Genomic DNA, 21,492 nt, shown 5'->3' on the forward strand with positions numbered 1-21,492 from the left:
TTTTTTTTTAAAGCCACAAAGCTGGCAAGAGCAGTTAATTTTTGTTAGGCTCAAATATTTTGCACCAAGTCTGCTCGGTTAAAAGGAAAAAATCAGAATCGACCCATTTCTCTGAATACTCAGAATAATATTTTCTGTCGTGCCGAGGAGATTATTACACGGAAGCTATTGGTTTATGCAGGTATAAAGGGCTTAAATAAAAGTGAAAATGGAAATGCCAGACTGCAGATCTATAAAGATAAGCTTCACTGATTGTGAAAAAGGGACAGTTGTTGCAAAGGTTGTGCTGGGGGCTGTGCAATTAATGGTCAGATTTATGCCATGACCAATAAGAGAAATTGGTGGCACAAAGTCAGAGCAGCAATGACCCTTGCCAGCCCAGAGAGACAAATCATTACAGAAATTGTCCCATATTCAAGTCAACACCAAGAGGCAGGATCCTGTGTGCTCGCTAATCATTGCATGCTTTTGCCAGGGTTAGGAAACTGTAGAGGTTACTTGACAAGTGGTTGGCTTGTGTAATTAAAGGCTGTTTCATCGATACTATTGTTCCACAGAGAAAAGGAGGCATAGACCTGGCAATTAAAAAAGCCATTACAGGTGGTCAACTGAGCTCGCCATTCCTTTGTTGTTTACAGAATACAAATTACACACTCCATGGCTTACTTTGTGGCTTTTGAAGCAAATTAAAACTCTAAAAGCCTCAGGGCAATATGTATTTATTAGGAGGCTGTAGACTTTTGTACTGAGTGAAATTGCGTGAGAAGGGTCACTAAGAACATTAGGATAAATGTTACTCTTCAGTGCTTCACTTCCATTGAAGTGACTCGTTTATATGCACTATAATTACTGCATTTGTCTTTCAAACCTGTTTGGTGGTCTCGTGCATCATAATTGTGTCATTTTTTGGCACACAAATGTTAAACATACACTGAACAAAAATATAAACGCAACACTTTTGTTTTTGCTCCCATTTTTCATGAGCTGAACTCAAAGATCTAAAACATTTTCTATATACACAAAAGACCATTTCCTCACAAATATTGTTCACAAATCTGTCTAAATCTGTGGTAGTGAGCACTTCTCCTTTGCCGAGATAATCAGCATAATCGAGTTCAGCAGATGAAAAATGGGAGCAAAAACAAAAGTGTTGCGTTTATATTTTTGTTGAGTGTATTTATCCTTTTCATTTAAGACATTCAGTATGAGTCATGGACTTCCCCAATAAAGGTCCAGGTTACACTATGTGTTTATATAACTGTCTTATTGACCTTGTGTCTGTCTCTGCAGCTGCATATCGACTGAGCTTCCAAACATGAAAGGGTAATTTCTTTGTGACTTTGAGGCTCCTCAGTGAGCTTAAAGCACTGGCACCTCACTCCTGACTACCACAGTGACTTCAGTCAATTCAGGCAGCATGTAGAGAAATTTTGTTTCTGTTTAGAGGTACAATGTACCCACTACACATAGACCTTGATCATAATTGTATCTATCATGCAGTATAATATTACCCCGTGCAGATGCAATTTTTACAGAAATAGGTTTCTAGCAATTGTTTGAAGCCTTTTATGATTGAAAGAAAAGGTAAAAAAAAAAGTCACTTCAGGGTGTTGTTACTTGTCAGATCTCTATAAGGTAACATGTGCAGACTGTAGAATATACTTCTGTATTATATTAAAGTTATACAGCAGTTACATATATGAACTGCAATGTTACCACAAGGTCTTAAGCTGCTCTCTTACTCTCATTTCAGTAAAGGGAAGAGAGGAGGGGAGAGGAGAGGAGAGGAGAGGCGATTCCAACATGGCTAGTTGTGCCTCCTTTTGGCGTGACATCAAACTAGCTTAGTTTCATATCAGATGGCCAAAAAGTTTCAGATATTTTCTTGCCTTTTCGTCTTTTGCCAACCACACAGATTCGGAGCACTCTGATGTTGCTAAGCCAAAGTGCTCTACTGAAATGAGTGGCAAATATTGAGATTAAGATCGTGCTCAATATACATTAAATTATAAGATGCCATTTTTAAAGAAATGGCTGGAACCATCTTCTCCATTTTATCCAAACTACACTTGGAATATTTTCAGTAATCTCAAAAATAGTGGCCCAGCTGAAGGTATAAAGGCATGTCAAATAATTTATTGATGATTGGACAGAAAGCAGGAAGCTATGTCTGTTTTTGTTTTTTTGTTGTTTTGTCTTTGTATGAGTCTGATTTGTCTGATATTGATGTGTGTGTGGATTTTGGAGTCTGTATGAATGCGTATTGTTCCCAGAGTACATGAATCTAGAAAATCTATCCATATGGGTTTCTTTAACTTGAAAAATGGGGATGGTGATTATGCTCAAGAATGCTGGCTTGATGGTGGAAACACTAATTGTAGGCAATACGAACCTGAGCAACTTAACTCTTTAAACACTGAGAACAAGTTTTCCTTGATGCATTTTAACATTAGAAGCCTATCCAAACATCGTAATGATCTCATTACTTTATTTACTACTACAGGATGTAAATGTGACATTGTTGGATGCAGTGAAACTTGGCTAAACGACAAGTCTTATTTTGATATTTTGAAGCTAAAGGGTTACAAATTCTTTTACAAGAATAGAATTGGGAAATTAGGTGAGGAAATTCTTGGGGGTCTTCATAGATGAGTCACTCAATTTCAAATGTCACACTGAGCATCTGTTAATTAAATTGTCTAAATACGTTGGTCTATTTTTCAAACTTCGATATTTTTTTCCTTCCTTTTTCCTAGTCACCTGAAGATATTAGAAAGTTTACAAAAGAAAATAATATGAGCCATAACCTGGTCTGGTTATAACACTCCCACACATTACCTCTTCCACAACTATAATCTCCTGAGGCTTGCTGAGTTCAGTGTTCATCAAAATGCTGCTACAATGTACCAAGTTGTCCATAACTTGAATCCAAGACTCTCCAAGCTCATCCCAGTCAGCCGCCCCACGCGTATTTATAATACCAGAAATACACATCTTATACACGGTAAAAAAAGACTACTGAAATGCACTAGTCAAAGCATAACAACCAGGAGGCCGCAGATCTGGAATGGGCTTGATGAGAGTCTGAAAACATCTAAATCCATCTCTGTTTTTAAGAAGAAGCTGAAACAAAAAATGCTTAATTCATATGTATAGCAACCTTCACTGATCTGGGAATGTATGTTGATTTGTCCTGTGTGTTTTATGTTTTGTGTCTGTAATATGTTTTGTGTTTGTAACATGTCTTGTACCATGTCACTGCTATACATCGTGACTCATCTTCCTGATCAGGCTCCCGCCATAAGGTTTAAATAGCTTCATGGGAGACCTGGCACTCCACACAATTGTGTCTTGTACTTGTAAAATTGTTGACACATGTTGATTCTGTGTGGTGTGTGAATAAAAATCTGAATCTGAATCTGAGTATTCTGTATGTTTTGATTCCATTTCAGCCCCATAGTGAAGTAAAATACTGGCAGTGGTTTTCCAGTGGCAGTCATGCAGGGAATTGTTAGAGTGATATATCAGGTTGTCAATATATCAAGTTGCTACTGGTGTTTTATGAAAAGATCATGCTATACTGGGCTGGGAGTGATCTCCACCCTCAGTATGATGGATGGGACACAGCCTGAATGATCCCATATATGAAGTGTAGAATGATCAATAGATCATGGATGTATGTGACTTGGACTTGTACACTTATATACTTTTGTACCACAGTGTGTCCCCTATATGTTCATACTAAATATAATATTTATACTATTCATACTACATTCAACATTCTTACTAATGTGATACCTAATTTCCCAAAAGCGTGGAAAAGAGTGGCTAAAGTCTCTCCAAGAATAGGCTACAAAAATAGTGTGTGAAAGACAATAAGGTGCAGCCTCCCTTGTATAAGATCTTGATTGGCTATTCAGGCAATAACTCAATAATGTAATTTAATGTTTTAAAAGAAATTCAGAAGACCTATTGCTCATTTGAGCACAATTTTATTTCATACATGAATAAAGCATTGTCTTGAAGCAAACAGATGATCTTTTGATATTTGCTACTACTTACATTCACTACCATAGTTAGCCATTAAGAAAGTAGTAGTGTAGAACTGCATGTTAGACCCCAAGCTTAAACAGAGGAGGTACTGTTTTTGAGTTGCTCTCTAGCTCTTTGCTTTCCTTTCCTCTTTCCACCTCACTGCCTCCCCCCATACCCTAACCCCCGCTTTCCAACTGCCCTTGCAAATAACCCAAGAAAGGTTAACTGGCACCTGGCTGCAGCCTGTGAGAACACTAGCCTCTTTCTATCCATGCACGGCAGCAGATGAGCTGCTTTAACCCTGCAGCAGAAGGCGTATTCAAGAAGTGTATGTACGTATTTGTAGGTGTGTAGAGCTTGGGTAAAAAGGGAAGCACTCTACATGCTACATTAAAGGTGTCAGTTTTGAAGTGTGAGAGCAGATTCTCCCATTTTTTTTCTTCTTGCAATCAAGGGAGCTTTAGTAAGCTGAAGATGCTGAGAATGTTTCAATAGATTGACTTTGTAGTGCACAACGCTGTTTATGTTTAATGGCACAAATATATGTTCCGTCCTCTTTTTCTTTTGTAATTTAGTGTCTTACTTAATATTGAATACTTCCCTGAGCCGACGTCATCTTTATATTCTGTACTTATTTTTGATGCCACTGATGTAGCTGTGCATAAATAAACTCCACTTTAGTAAGCAGTGTTGGTGGGGATCATTCTTGGGTCATGTTATTTCTTTCCCCACAGGACTGTCAAATGTAATATTGTATTTCTGTCTGTATCTTCTTTTCATCTTTCTCTTTCGCTCTCTATCTCATTCTCTCTTTGCCACTTTCCTCTGCAGGTGTGTTAAAATTGTTTCTCTTTCTCCACAGGTGTCATTCTTCCTGTTCATTGTGTTTGTGGTTTACACCATGCTGCCGTTTTCTATGAGGGATGCCATCATCGCCAGCGTCCTGACCTCCGTCTCTCACACCGTTGTGTTGAGTGTCTGCCTGTCTACCACAGCTGATCATATAGAACCAGTAGTGTGGCAGGTAAGGTGATCTAACATAAGTGTGGGTTTATAGTAGATAGACTGATATATAATTGAACAGATTATCCACAAAACATGCACACACCGCTGTGTGCAAAGTCAACACAATTAATTTATTTGTTAATCACTAATAATTATTGACGTGACTAGTGTGTAATGGGGTGTCACATCAGAAACACTTTCCTTCTTGCCGAGAGTTAGAGGAGAAGATTTATAACACTCTCACTCTGTCTGTATGGTAAATATGTAGCTGGAGCCAGCAGCTGGTAATGTTATTTCTTCTCAGCTTAGCATAAAGAGCTATAACGGGGAAACAGAAAGCCTGGCTCTGACAATTCATCATTTAATTGTTGTTGAACTGCAGTTCTTTGAATGGCCACTTGAGGCTGGCTCCAGAAACCAATTAGTCCCTATGAGCAAATTTACAGCAGACATGAATATGTTAAAAGCAAAAATCACACTTTGCTCCCGCACACACATTGAAGCTCTGTTTACTGGGTTATGGGTCAACGTTTCGGTCTATAGGCCTTTCTCACAACCAACTTGTCTGGGGATCTGCTCCTAGCACCAACCACTTAAAGAGAAGGAGAATGTGCATGTCGACTGAGCTTTGATAAATATGTTTAAACCCTGGTACAAAAAACAGTTTTGAACACAAGGTCCCATTTCGATTAAAATGCTGATCCGATCCTATAGTGATTCAACTGGGGACATTTCAGTTACAATACCAGTTTTTGCGAACTAACACTCTAAGTTACTGTCAAGTTTTTGCTATATATTGCCATAATTAATCTATCAAAATTCTGTGTCATCTCCTTGCAGGGCTGGGTATTGGTACCTTTAACTTCATGACCAAATGACCTAGTACCAAGTAGTATTAAAACCTCTCTAGTCAAACAATATCAACATTCAATTCTTTCTTATCCTCAGTTCTCGAAAAAAAAAAAAAAAAGGCTTTTTGTATTTTACACACTGTAGCATCTCATGGCAGTTTACACAACTGAATGCATCCATTCACAATAACATATTAAGTACAAAAAAGTAAAAAAAAAAAAAAAAAAAAGCATATCAAATAAATAAAGTACTCTGTTGCTATCAGTATCACTTTAAGGGTGCTGATAATGGTTCTGGTATCTTCTTTGTTTTTTCAAATAATACCACGCCCTACTTCCCTGTGGAGGTTTATGTGCCCTTAGATCCCAGGAAGCACTGCTTTCCAATAGACACTGAATGGGGCTCACTGTGCTTGGAGCAAACATACATAAAGCTGTTATATGCTCAGCAAACAGACGTCCTGCTGCCAACAACCAAGATGCAAGTCCAGTTTTCTATCAGGGTATTATGAAACATATAAAACATACTCTGTATGACACTGTAAGAACATCAGTTTCTTAACCTTGTAACCTTTCTATATTGTTTTAGTTAGCTACATAGCTACACTACATCCTGCCTTATTCATACATCATGGGAATTGTAACCACTGTTGGGTTTTTAGTTTGTTTGTTTTCTTTTGTTTTATTATTCAGATTGAATCTTAATGGAATTGTTTTTCCTTTCCAGACATTTAATGTTTCCCCATTCTGCTCATTTCTGGTCATTTTTACCATACAGTCTGTATTTTTAGCAAACAAACAAATGTGACCTTTAAACTAACACTGATTTAGCATAGCAGGTGAACGATAGAAATTCTAATGTGTTTTTTATACTTTATTTAAAGGTCACCCTATTTCCTGGAGTATTGCTGTTTCAAGCACAAAATGTTCAGGCAGTTGGCATATGCTGGGAAAGGAAGAAATAACAATATCAGCAAACCAATTATCAGACTAATGCAGACTTTAATTAATTTGATCTCATTTAAACCTGATTCATAAACTCAAAACACTTACGGCAAGTTCCAACTAATGCTGTGATGGCCTGTTATTTGATTTTCTTTTTATGTGTAGCATGGGCATACTAGCATCTGGGCAGCCTCAGGCTTTATGCTACATGGTCACTATCTGCCAGCTCCTTGTGTGCAGCAGGTCAGTTTGCCTGTCAGCATAATTTCAGTGGGTATTCTGCCAGAGAGGAGTTTCCTTTGAGAGAATCTCCCTTGTAGAAATGTAGGATAGTATCAGTAAAATGTGAAAGCATAAAAAGTATGTTTGGAAATTCTTCTGAATTGAATTAAAGAATTTAGATTATTTATGCTATTTCCATCATTAAAATATTTCGTGGCCAAACCAAATGCCAGGATGCATGTTTTGGATATTCTTCTGAGTATGGAGGTTAAAGGTCACATGTTGTAAAAATCAGATTTCTGTGTCGTACTGTATAAATACTGTGAGAAAACGCCCAGTCCACAGAGAATTGCACACAAGCCATACTCAGAGACTGTGCCTTTAAATGAGCCATCAGGACTTCTGTGAAGTTGTTATGTCACAGCTATACTATAGAAACGTCTGCTACAGTGCTGTTGCCGTTATTCCCCCTGCAATGATGGTGCAAATATGCCAAGATTGCAGATGTGGAAGACCCAGAAATGCTGCCAAATTAAAGCAGACTTGGCTTTTTTTGGAGGGGGGCTTAAAGGGGCAGATACTCAAACAGACTGTTTTGGGCAGAGGGTGAATATTGGTATATTTAGGCAGACAGTACAAGAAAAATGTGTTTTTGAAAACGAAAGCATGTAAGCATGTCCCTGCAGAAGCCCCAAATACAAGTATGAACCTTAAAATTAGCATGATGTGGGACCTTAAAAGTGAAAGAGTTGTTCCTTTTTATGGGCTCAAAAGGTCGATGGTAAAATCTCAAACTCAGTATTTTAATTTACTCTTGTATATAGTTTTGTATAGTTGATGTTTTACTACATATGCTGAAGCATGGTATTCTTAAAACACTAACACACAACAGCAGCTGAATTGAAATGTGTTCTTTAATTTCTTTGCCATGATTGTGACAGAGGATAATGTTGAAAAAAAAAAAACCCTACTTCGACAGTGTTGTGTCAGACTAAGATACTAAGACTGGAAGATAATGAAATCAATGACAGGAATATGGGAGGAAATTTAAGACAATAGAAATGACAAAACAAAAATAAGAGTGATGACCAGCGTCAAAGAGCAGACAATATGCGTGGGAGGAAGGGGAAAATCATCTTATTCAGACATTCTTTCCAGAATTATGCAAACAGTTCACACAGAACACCCCATTGTCTTGCTTTTTGCTGTCAGTGGCTTTATATTTTTAGATTTTAGTTAAGCCAATGCTCAAGCCTGATATAGGAGTAGATATAAATAGTATATACGATGCATTTTAATGTTCGATGTGGGAAGTTTTGATTAACAATATGGAGGAACTATGAACAAAACACTTTAATTGGGACTGAATAGAAATAAAGGGTGTGATGCCTTTTAATTCCACCTGCTAATGAAGATATTGTATTATCTATTTTCTTTTACTGGTAAGCAGTGACTGACATATTAGGTAGGCAATCCTAACCTTTTGCACAGTCTGTCTGTATCAGCTTGAAAAGGCATTGTTGGGAGGAGACAGATTGCTGCTCAATCGGCAGTCAAGATGGCATGCCGGGCTTGATGTGACTTTGCCAAGGAACGAAATGCCCACTAGTAAACACAGACTCCGCCAAATCCTGGCTGCTCTGTTTCGTTTTCCGTATTTTATTTGTTGTCCGTGACAGTCATGTTGTTTTCTATCAGTTTGTTGACTCTACTCAGGGTCAAGTCTGTATATGTGATTCTGAGGACTACAGGGGATGGATTTGTTATAATTATGGTGAAAATACAGTATGTGTGTACAGTATTTGGAGTCAAGTCACATTTATGTTTAAGATATGTATCAAAGAAAAAAATCATCATGAAAAAATACATTCTCCAAATCCAGGTTATTAATGGTTACATATTTGATTTTATATATTTTCTAAGTCTGAATAGTTTCAAAAATGGACCCTTTTATAGGAAAAGAAAAATCATCCCATCCATATCCCTGAAAATTGGACCATACAGTTGAACATTTTGCCCTCAATGGACATTCCAGATGGCTACAGCCTGCACATACATTATAAAACTCATTTTAGGTAAATACTTATTTGATAGGCAACAAAAATAGTATTGCTATTTGACAAAAAAATAAACACTCCTAAAACTATCATACTTGGCACTTTCCCCTAGAAACCCCCTTACATGAGCCAAAGGTAACCTCCTGTGCAATTTTGGCAGTTCTGGGTCTAAACAGAGGATTGCAAATACAGTGGAGAAGAAGCAGGTGACAAACATGTCTTTTTTATACTATACAACACTTAAAGCAATAAATAGATTAAAAAATGTTTAGTACAAATAGTATCCCCATTTTTTTATTAATTGATATAATAATTAGTCTCTGTATATTAATTAAAGATACATTTTATATGCTTTGTTACACAGTAACAGGAATATTTAAACACTTTGTTGACAGGCTTCCCAACATTCACAGTAAGGACTAAAAATGACAGTGTAAAGCATGCTACACTAACACTACAGCATAGACACCTCCAAGCCAGCTTGCTTTAATTATGAACAGAAGTGACTATGCAGTGTGTACATGTTAGTGTGCATTTTACACATAAGGCAGAGGCTACCCTTGTGATAGGCTCATTCTTGTTTCAGAGGAATATTAGATCCGTTAGTGGGCTGTTGGTACTTATTATGGAATGACATTTGCCCAAAGCAGCTGGGAATATCAAATGAAAGGCAGGCTAAGGTTCTTAGTAGATTTAGGTTGAAATGTCCCCACAGGGTTTATAATCAAAATTTTTCATATCACCAGCCAAAATTGCTTCCAGATATTATTGAATAATGATAAAACATTTCACTAGTATCCACAAACCACATTACAAGTAGTATTAATCAAAACTATTGCTCATTATATTCGTTTTTTAATTTTAAAAAATTGATAACTTGTTTACTTGTTTAGACAGGTGAGAATCAGACAACTAGTCAACAATTTGATTATAAAAATACCATTTCTAGTACATAAACAGTTTCAGTTTCAGACTTAGTAGCTTTTATGAGAACTTTCAGCCATATCCTACAGCCTTCTTTGTGATTGAACGTGATCAGGGTTTATTATGCGACCTGAGTATAGAACTAATACGAAGTAGTTCTGTAAGGTTTCTGAGTTCTATACTTAGGCCACTTCATGATGTCAGTTACTACTTGTTGGAGAAGGCCACAAGATAGAGTTAAAGGCACTAGGCAAAGCAATGAAAGCAATGAAAAACCATGCATGTTGGACTGTATGTTTCATCCTAGTTATCCTGACATTTTGGCCTGTGCTCTGCATAACTTTAAAAGCAGTGTAACAATGAATTGGTGTATCAAACAAAATCTCATATCTGTCTGTCTGGAAAGAGGCCTTGTTTGTGTTTTACAAACAAAGTGTGAGTTGGTGATAAACTATTAAAACATTAAATGTCAGGGAGAAAGAGCACAATAATGACCATATTGACTTCTTTTGGAATTCTAGGGCTGGTACCCACTTGGCTGTTGTACAGCCAAAAACAGATGACTCTTCTCTTAAGTGTTTTGTCAAAAGCTGCAGGTGGGACGAAATTTGAAGGAGGTGGTCACCTCCTAATTCTGTATGCAGGAAAAACTCAGGATAAGTTCTATTTATTCAAACTAATTTTAGAAAACCTGCCAATACTAGCAGTCAGTCCTTTATGACCAGTAACCAAAGATAGATTACCACACAAAAGCATTTAGCAGTCGGGGTTTTAAACACAACACAAAATGAATCACTGCAAAAAATCTTTACATGTGAACTATTAATTAAAAATCTATACAGTGTTATTGAGAATTGATACAGTATCACAAAACATAATATCCTATGTGTCAATATTTTCTGTATCTTTAATGGCAATATTCAATTATTATATGATTTTTTCATCAGTGTGTTGAAGTACCTTAGATTGTCAGTTATTTCATTTGCTAAATTAGACATTTATCCCTTAACAGCTTCTAAGGATTTCAAGCAAATAACCTATGTCGTGATATGTCTCAGTATTAGGATTCGAAATTTACATTTACTGTGAAAGAGGATTTCATCCATATTGCCAACTCCTCATGTGTAATATGTGTGTCTCTTTCTTTGTGTGCTTACTTTATATTTGTGCCTTTTGTGTGTGTCAGACGGAGAGAGTGCATGCATGCATTTTCCTCTTCTCTGTGTCTCTGGCAATACGCCAGTGTCAGTTCAACCCTTTGTGTCGGGACAGGCTCTGGCTTACATGCTCCTTTTTAGATAAGAGCATCGAGGTTGGGTGACAGAATGCTCCAAGGCTTACGTGTCAGAGGGTAACTGCCGAACAGCAGCTATGAAAACCTCTCCAGCTTTCAATGTAGCATTTGCCAAGGTGAGGCTGATGGATTTGTAGCGTCACAACTTAATGTTTAATCAGATGGCAAATTGGCCAATATGTGTTTTTTTACTACACTATCTGACTTTTTTGGCCTTCCTGAAGAGTAACCTCTGGTTGGACAACGTGTATATACACTGAAAAATATTGGCACCCTTACGTTATGATAAACACTGTTTCTTCTAGACAATTATGACTTTAAACATATTTAGATAGTATATGTATTTCTTTGGGAGAGGAACAAATCAAAAAAAGCTGGAGGAAAGCTTAGTACACACAGAAATGGTTGTGAAATTATTGTTGGGACCTTTTTCGAAATTGCAAGAAATAATTGGGTTAGCAGCAGTTGATTCACCTTGAACTCACCTCTGGTGAGCCACAGGTGCCCAATCTAATAATCACTCATTCAACCAGCTAAATGGAGCAAGTACCAGGGTTCCCGCGGGGTCTTAAAAAGTCTTAAAAGCATTAAATTTATGAATTTGGAAATGATACCTTAAAAAGACTTGAAAAAGTCTTGAATTTTGATATCTGGGTCTTAAAAATTGTGCTGTATGTAATTTATCTGTATCGCATTTCTCGTCAAAAGTTTCATTTGTCAACCACAATTATTTTGATCAAATAACGTAAATAAAGAGCCAATAATTGACGCAGCCCCGGGAAAAATGCTCCAAACACTATGACTGATTCACACTCCAGAACAGAAGGTGGCGGTAATGCACCAATAAGCTGGATGCCAACTGCTGTTAAAAAAAAAAAAGAAGAAGAAGAAAACCTCGCGCTAACATAGGCTGACCAAACGTCCTCTTTTGCCCGGACATGTCCACTTTTCACGTCCCGTCCGGGGCGTCCGGGGCGTCCGGGGGGTTTTTATAAACTGATGATAATGTCTGGTTTTCCGTGTGTTTGTGTGTGTGTGTGAGTGCGGCATGGGCCGCATATTTCTGTCCGAACCCGAACTGAGCCCAACATTATTTAATGACCAAAGCACTGAGTTTGTGCCACACAGTTGTTACGGTTACAGGGTATTTAACAGGACAGGCATGCGCTTGGTTGCTCAGCCCGTGTTTGAGACGGGAGCGGGAGGAAGGAGGTCTGACGCTTCTAGCAAGAGGAGAGGGAGACATAAAACAAAATAAGAAAATAGGAAAAACCTGTCCCCCTCTTTTTTTTAATTTTCAGCGTTTAATCAAGGCAGAGGCGGGTGGTGGAAGGTCCGAGACTTCGAGCGAGGGGAGAGGTAGAAACAAACAGCCAATGTGTGTCTGTGTGTTATGTTCAGGAGTTGTCACGTAAATAACAGTGCCCAAGCAATAAACAAGACAGAATAGGATTTTATTTATTTTTACTCTACATTTTCACTGAAAGCTGACTGAATCCGACCCCATCCCGAATACAATTTATAGCTACATTTTTGACCAAACCCGGCCCGACCTGTTGGGTACCGTCGGGCTCGGATCGCCACACTCTTGTGTGTATGTGTCCCCTATTGGGGCCTATCTGAATTTCTGTCTTTGAGAGATATTATTTTGTAATATAACTGAATTTTCTATCCTTACATATAAATTTTCAATATATTAAAATGATAAGGCATCTTTGAGTACACTGCGAGTATCATTTAAATAGGCTATGTCATGGCCAGGCCGAGTGTCCTCTTTTTTGGAAATCAAAATATGGTCACCCTATGCTAACAGCACCACAAAACAAACACAGACACAGACCACAAACAACAACAAGGCAAGCAGTTGTTTTTTAACGTTAGCTAGCTACTTAATTCATGCTGGGAATGTAAATTTGACAAAGCGTGGATGGATAAAATTTCTTTCCGTCATTGGTTAAAACCTGTGGTAGACAACGTTTTTGAGGCCTACTGCACCGTGTGCAAGAAGAGGATTCAACTCTGAACAATGGGAGTGAAGGCGTTAGACTCTGATGCCAAATCAACCAAGCACATGAAGTATGTCCTAGGAAAGGAACAAACTCCTTCCATCACCGCTGGGTTCCCACCAGCTAGCCAGCTAGCTGCTAGTGCTCCTACAGCCCCTCCTGCTACGACCACAGCTAATGTTAACGTTAGAGTCGATCTACACACGTCTTTTGGGTCCACGCCAACGTTGAAGGCAGAGGTGTTGTGGACTCTTCACACCATCGCCAAACACCAGTCCTACAATGGAAACGAGGGTATTTCCGAGCTTTTCAAGTGTTCCCCGACTGTTTCCCGACTCTGACATTGCCAGCACCTTTACTTGTGGTGCCGACAAAACGGCTTACGTAGCCAAGTTTGGGTTAGCCATTCACATCAAAGATGAACTGGTGTCCAAAGTCAACAAATCGCTGTTTGTTCTGATGTTTGTTTTATGTTTACACAACCACAGATTTTTTAATTTATTTTTTATTTTTATTTAACCTGTACAGGAGTACTGTGGACTGCTATTTTGTTGAATAAACGAGTACTCTGAAATTCAAGGATTTCATTTTTCTTTGCCGGTAGGGCTGTGAAATAGGCCGAGAAATAGGTATTAATTTTTTGATATAAACGGTCTTAAAAAGATCTTAAAAAGACTTGAATTTGACTTAAAGAAACCTGTAGGAACCCTGAAGTATTCATTCTGTTGTTTTGTGTCCCTGTGTGAACCACACTGAGCATGAAGAAAAGTAAAAAAGCAGAGAATAGTCTGAGGAGGCCAGACAGAAGGTTGTAGCCGAGCATGGACAATCTCAAGCCTAAAAGTCCATTTCCTGAGATCTTGATGTTCTGGTGTCCACTGTATGCAATCAAGAACTGGCCCACTGTACTGTAGCCAACCTTTCTAGAAGAGAATGCAAGGGAAAGTTGACGAAAGATTGCAGCAAAGAATTGTGTATATGGTGAAGAAAGGAGAGCTGAGAAACCTGAGATAACTGCAAAACAGATTCAAGCTGTGCCTTGAATTTGTGTGTGGCATCATGAAATCGGGAGATTGCCGGGGTATTTTGCAGTGCTATGTTCCACCCAGTGTCACAAAGCTGTATCTGTGTCAAAGTTCATGCCCAGTGCCCCATGCCAGTGACCCAAAACATGTTAAAAAGCACCTAGGAATGGTTCTAAAGAAAGCAGTGGACTGTTCTAAAGTGGTCAGCAGGGAGTCTAAATCTAAATTTCATTGAACACTTGTGGAGAAATCTTAAAGCAGCAGCTGGAAAAAGGCACCCTTCAAATCGAAGAGAACTCTAGCAGTCTGTAAAAGAAGAGTGGGCCAGAAGAGAGGTGTAACAAGTCTATAGTCTATAGGAAGCGCTTGGTAGCAGTAGTTTGCTCCAAATGCTGTCCTACCTAATATTAAATCTAAATAAAATATTAAAGCATTCAGGCCTGTCTGTTCCCTTTGTGTACGCCACAAATGCATTCGCCCACTAGTTGAACATGGTAAAGGCTAACTGATCGGACCATATTACTTTTTTCCCCCACATCTCTTTAGACCAGTTCTCATGAGTTTTGCACCACTGAACTCTTAAATGTGCATTCATCTTTGTAATGAGGGGTTTGAGGGGGTCTGATCACCTTCTGAATCGACATTCTCAGTCACCTGAGGAAGAGTTGCTCTTTTGTTTTTCCTAATTGTACATATCTTACTAATGCATGAGCGTCACAGTTATCAAATGTGCACTGTCAACCACTATTGTCAAGCCTAAGTACTGCAGTCTCCCCTGTAGATCTAAATGCAGATGTCTGTCTTTGTGACAGAATTTTCTGTAATCCGTGCCCCAACAATGAACTGTCTTTCAAATTCAAGTTCTTTTCCTCTTGCCATCTTGATACAAAATCAGAATCAACTGGGCCTGCTCTGCAGTTTCGCACATGCCACAGAGAATGATTGGATCCCGATTGCTTGATTATACCATGCAGTGCACCTGTGTAGAAGCCTCTGCATTTGTTATGTTTCTCGACTCATTTATTCAGGCTTTCATTTGTCAACCATCTGTATGATGTAAAAATACATCTAAAGATTGACTTACAGTAGCAGTCCAAATTGGATCCCTGTTCCCCTGATCCCCACGTTTTGAGGTGTTGGGGGGAAAAACATATCTAAATGATTTAATCTTTAAAATGTAAATAATAATACTAATAATAAAAAAGGGTTAGGGTGCTGCCGAAGTGCTTTTTTTTTTTTTTATCAACGACCTCAAACCCAGAGGTTAATTCTTACGTTTGAGTTGCAGACATGTTATTTTGACTGCACTCCAATTATGAATGCATTTTCATTAGTTGCTTACAGAGATGGGGATGTTAAGGTCACTGGTTCAGATACTTTAATCTGCTGGGAAAAAAATTGGTGAAGAAGGTTAAATTCTGGACTGTCTAACAGCTGCAATTTTTAAGCAGCACTAACATCTTGATGACGGGAACAAAAAGACCATTTGATTTTTGTCTCAATGCTTCTAGTTCTACTACAAACTGTTGTCGATGTGCACCTGGGCTGCATATAACCCATAACTGTTTCAGTAATGATTTCCTGCCTAAAATTTTACTGTATTAGACTGTATTTGTACCAGGCAGATTCAGATTATCTTTAACCATGCCACTGGCAACAAAAATGTTGTCTTTGTTGGCTTACTCAGCTAAAAAAGGATAACAACTGAATAAACCCCTTGTGGACATAAAATAGTACATTGTTGCTCAAGTGCACTGTGAGGGCTCTTTAAAGGAACACTTTTTGACATTTTGGGGAAAAATGCTTATTTGCTCTTTTGCCGAGAGTTAGATGAAAAAATCCACAACATGCCTGTACAGTAAATGTGCAGCTAGTGCCAGCAGCCAGTGTCTCCACTGGTTGCCTGGCAACCTCACGGTGACGACAGGACACCAGGAGGTGACTGTGCCTGGCCAAGAAACACACACAGCTCTGAAAAACCGCAACATATTGTTTGTTAGACTTTGGGTATTGAGTGGATGAGACTGTTTCCCCCTTGTTCCAGTCCTCATGCTGAGCTCAGCTAACTGGCTGCTGGCTACACATTTATTGTATAGACGTGTGAGTGTTGTCAATATTCTGATCTAAAAATAAAGTTAATAAGTGTATTTCCCAAAATGTCAAAGTATTCCCTCGGAAGCTCACACATGCATGCACACAGACACATTCACTGACACACATAATCACATGCATGAATTTGTGGTCTGTTGGATTTTAATTTTAATTTCATTTAATTTAGATATTTCACACTCAGCAATATGTAGGGAAAAAACAAAACACCAGTCTGTTCAGAGATTTGTAAATGTCAGCCATTAAATGTCCACACTCTTGCTCATTGCTCTAGTGTGCATACAAACTGCCCAGGGGGTATTAAGTGAAAGGGAACCATGCTGACATCTCCAGTTTGTCAAGTCCATTAAACTTTACACTGCTGGCTCATTGGAGTCTTAATGAACCAGCTCATTTATTGAAGAGGTGAAAGCTCTCTGTTGGGTCCAGATTTATGCACATGTACTATTTAAAAATGTTTAATTCCACTTTTTCTCGCATGGAGTGTGTACAACAGTGATGTATTGTTATATTATTGTATTGGTAATTTCTTTAAACTTTATTCTTCTCTGTTACTTAAAGGTGGGAAGACTTATCTGGCTACTTGATGTAAAATTCTAACTAATCTTTTAGTATTGCTACACAGCTCTGCTTTACAGCCGTTGAATTCGCCTAAAAGATAAAATATGTATTATGTAAAAAAAAAAACGTCTCTTATTTTCAAGTGGTTAGCGGTTTTTAATGAAGGTATGAGTAGGACTTCAGGATACTCCATGTTTTATCTAAACTGAAGTTAAACTCAGTGCCGTGTTATTAAATCGCAGCCTCCCCTCACAGAGCCAAAAAAACCTTCAGTTGCATTCTTTATTAATTGTTGAGTGTTAAATCATCAATAATTCATCACAGCACTGACACTCTATTTGAGCTATCACTGATAGATTTCACACAGACTCTCAGCAGTTGCAGCTGTTGCATATTATAAGTATTACCTTTTTTAGGGGAAGTAGGACTTCATATGAATCCAAATGAAAAGTTTCACCTTTGCTGACTTGACTTTCATTAGTTTCTCAATTCTCCTCTTTTCATTTGAAAATTGAGCTTGGAGCAATGAGAGACCATCTGTTTTCATGCATATGTCACCCAGAGTTTAGACTTCCAAGTACATCCTCTCTCCTGAGAATTGTGATGGGAAGAGTCACAGTCAACTGTACATAATGTAATTTCTGTAGAAGGGACACTCATCCGGTATCAGACTTTGCTGAGTTGCTGGAGCTATAAATCTATTGAAATTAATAAAAAAAAAACCATCCGCACACTCAAATCTGTGCGAAAAAGCAACTGAGACAGGTCATTAAAACAAGACTCACCTTCATGCTGATCTTAGAAAGTTGACGTGTACACATGGTAGTATATTAACAGCCAATAGCCCATATAGGACTCAGCTCTCTGATTTATTCAATCCCAGAATTCACTAGTCAACTCAAAGTCCTTTAGAGGCCATCCTCACCTAACCCTGCTGTTATCTGTAATTGGGTACCAGTGAGGTACGGATGATTCACACAGCTGACCTTTGAGATGGCCTGGATCGCTGTCAGTGTCTTGTCTAACGTATGTCAGATCATAGAGAAGCACCCAGGACTAAGTGATTGTAATCAGTTTAACAGTTAAAAAAAACCTCATACATAAAAGGCAACGGTTCACAAGTTTGTGATTTGCTGAATGACAGGTTTGTCAAACATATTAAATAACTTTGTTATATTTATGATTTTTGCAGCATATCAAAAACATCAGACTCTGTTTTTTTTTTTTTTCCTCTTTAAAAAAGATAAACTCCAGTAAGGAAACCCCGTATTTGTCTTGGCATTCTGGTGTCAAGTAAGGCCACTTAAGGGAAATCTTCTGAATCCAAAGGAAGCAGCAATTCAAACTTTGGTAAGAATTGGCTTCTTTAAAGCAGCGAGTAGGTTGTCAGCCGAGAGCTAGACTGCTTTTCACCACCTCTGCCAGCCACAAATAAGAAGTAAATTACATCTAACATCACATAGAAGTTTTGAGGACTACAAAATTGCAAACCGTTCTATCTGAAGTATTGGGCTTTCTAGTGCAGCTCATTTGTGATTGACATACTCACAAAGAAGGAATGAATGGGTAATTGAATGGATTTTTAGTTAAAGCAGCTGTGCGGAACTTGTTGTTTTCGTTGATTATAGCGCCCCTTTGGTCGAAGCGGTATGACACCCACAGCCTGGTGTCGTAAAATTCCGACTGCAGCTGGCAATTACAACATGCATTTGTTTTGGAGAGCGAGAGGATTAAAGCAACCCTTACCTTTCTTGCATTTCACACAGCACTTAGAAAAAATTTGAACATCCACAACTCCCACCTTCTTCCAAAGTCCCATCCTCCTCCTCCTGCAACTCCACCTCTCTCCAACGGCCTACTCCCCCCTCCTCCATTACGTCCTCATTACATCTATGATAGACGTAGGCATTGTCATGGTAACGTTAGATACACGGAAGAGGAGGGCGAGTGTAGCGTTACAAATGCAACCCCGGAGTTTTAAAACTTAACCGGAGTCAGTGATGACCGATGGGTTTTAGAATAAGGTTACAGTGCTAACGTTTGATAGTAGCGTTAACGTTACTAGTAAGTGGAAACACACAAGGAAGATAATGTTAATGTTTCAGAGGCTACGCTACAGTAGGCTAACGTTAGCCATTAGCAACTGGGTGCTGTGTTGTCATATATAACATTATGAACTGAACTGAACTTCTTTGTCATTTTTATGCGCAGCACAAAAAAACGAACTGACATTTCGCATACCCCAAGCAAAAAGAAACAAAACATTTAAAAACAATTTGTGCAACATATAAGAAAGTCACATCACAGCACACCACGGAGCTTACTAGATGATGCAGCCTCCCTGTCTGCTCTGCGTAGCGTTAGCCTTCTTAGCTCAACACCAGCGTCTTATATGTTAACATTCATCCATGTCTCAGTGAACACAAGGACGCAACAGTCCCTCACTCCTCAGTTAGTGGATCTCCGTTGTCGGATGTAATCCATTTCATGTCCAGCGAGCAGACCTTCACCAGAAGGCTGCTGGGAACAGCTGGTTTGACGGGGTTGGCTGTTAGCATAGAGCTAACCCCTCCGCGCTCCCCCACTCCTGCATCCTAACACAGCGCTGCCGGCATCTTCCCTTCGGGACAGCTCCAGGCGAAACCATGGTCATCCCAGGTTTCTAGTTTATATCCGCAAGCCTCCCTGTTTCAAGCATATTTGTTGTCTCACAGACTCAGGGGTGGAGGGTGTGGGGGGTGTGTTACGCGAGTGGTTACATCTGTTGGAGGTCTCCACGTGGGGAAGACAGACAGGACAGGAGAAAAGGTTAGGTGTTATGTGTTCAGCAATGCCCGTTGCGTACTGCTTACTCAAAGAACACTGTAAACACGGTTCCTTCTTCTTCTGTGGTTTAATGACTGCGGGCCGCTGCGGGCGAGCAGAATTACTTCCGCCTCGAGTGCCGTATTCTGGTTTGCGGACTTTCGCTGTGTGTCCGACCTGAGCGAGGCTACGCTAAATAGCCATATAGAGAAAGGCTTTTTTGTCGCTGTTGGGTTCAAATAAATATGCAGATCTTCAAGGGGGGGTGATACGAACTAGGGACAGTTTTATGAATGTTAAAAAGTTCCGCACAGCTGCTTTAAATATAAAGATGCTTTAAGGTTATATAAAGTGAGATGATAAAAATATTGCATCCAATATATCGGCTGCTGAAAAACCTTTTTATAAAGCAGCTCACAAAGGCCCCAGTCCATCCTCTTGTGCCTGCTTTCAGTCATTCAGTGTACTTGTCTGAAGCCTATGCCCTGAACACTATTTTGTAGCACAACGTTCAGACTGTTTTGTTAGACTTTCTATGGAAAATAAGCAGTCATGAACTAAGCCAGGCTTGTAAATGTAATGCCTTTAATTTTGACAAAATAACTTTCAGTGTTTGGAAATCTGCAGAGGTGATGATAAATTCAGTGGACAGCAAGAGAGACACCTGTCCCAAATACAGTGAATAGATATGAGCATAAACTCAGCCAACAGACCTCACAAGCACATGGCCCCTGCCCCTGATGTTTGCTTTTGTCAAATATAAAGCAGAGACAGGTACTTTCACAGTGTTTACGTTCATCTGATATTTATTTAGAACTGCATGTTTATCTGAGCATAAAAAGCAGATCCTGTTTTCTTAGTCAGTATTGTATACATATGTACTCAAGCGTTATTGGTTATTTTAATTGGTATTTCTGTTGTGCATTGTTTTATAAATGTTATAAAACAGTCATTAAACTGTGGTGAAGAGTAATCATTATCTTGTTATTCAAGACAGAACAGGAGGAGGTGTTTTGAGTTAACTGGTGGCAAAAGGTTAATGTTATAGCGCTAATTTGGTGGACAAAGTTTGCAACCCTATATGAAAATCATCTATATGATCTGTGGGAGGTATTTATAAGTATAGCTTGACAACAGCCTGTGTGGTGTGTGTGTTTGTTTGCGTTGCACTTGCCTTTGCCTGGCTTGCAGCTCTAGAAAATGTAGACTAATAGTTTTTTTGTGTAAAAAGAAATATTCACTGATGGAAGTTTCCTGTTTTTAAAAGTTTGATATAAATCTTTTATACATTTACTGCTACCCTGGTTGTCTACTGGCAGTTCACTGTTGGGATTACATAAACCAAACAGTTTCTATTAACTATTGTGAGCTAAAAAATACATGACATGGGCAGTTTTATACTTTTGTCTTTTGCTCTGAGTGTTTTTTACTGATATAAACTGTTTGGTCTTGAGCAAAAGGTCACAGGCTTAATGTCCTGTAATGTAAATCTGTTGGTCACGTTTACGTCAGAAAAAAGAGAGGAAGCAAATTGCCAGTGGTCAGTGTGACAAGGAGGTCACCATTATGTTGGAAAGAAAGACAAAGACTGCGAGTCAAAGGAAAACAGGTGGATTAGACAAGGCAGGGAAATGAGAGTGAATGGGACAGAGA

At 38.8% G+C, this 21,492-nt stretch overlaps 1 protein-coding gene across 3 annotated transcripts in view; it reads left to right on the top strand.

Annotated features, from left to right (window-relative positions):
• The window catches only part of adcy2a (adenylate cyclase 2a), an 88,427-nt gene that overhangs the window by 29,988 nt on the left and 36,947 nt on the right, over nucleotides 1-21,492 (top strand). For all 3 annotated transcript variants that reach the window (XM_049584943.1, XM_049584945.1, XM_049584944.1), the window contains exon 4: nucleotides 4,898-5,059. In XM_049584943.1, the coding sequence (XP_049440900.1) occupies nucleotides 4,898-5,059 (162 nt within the window). The remainder of the gene's footprint in view (nucleotides 1-4,897; nucleotides 5,060-21,492) is intronic.

This window comes from Epinephelus fuscoguttatus, linkage group LG8, assembly GCF_011397635.1.
Source record: "Epinephelus fuscoguttatus linkage group LG8, E.fuscoguttatus.final_Chr_v1".
NCBI classification, from domain to species: domain Eukaryota; kingdom Metazoa; phylum Chordata; class Actinopteri; order Perciformes; family Serranidae; genus Epinephelus; species Epinephelus fuscoguttatus.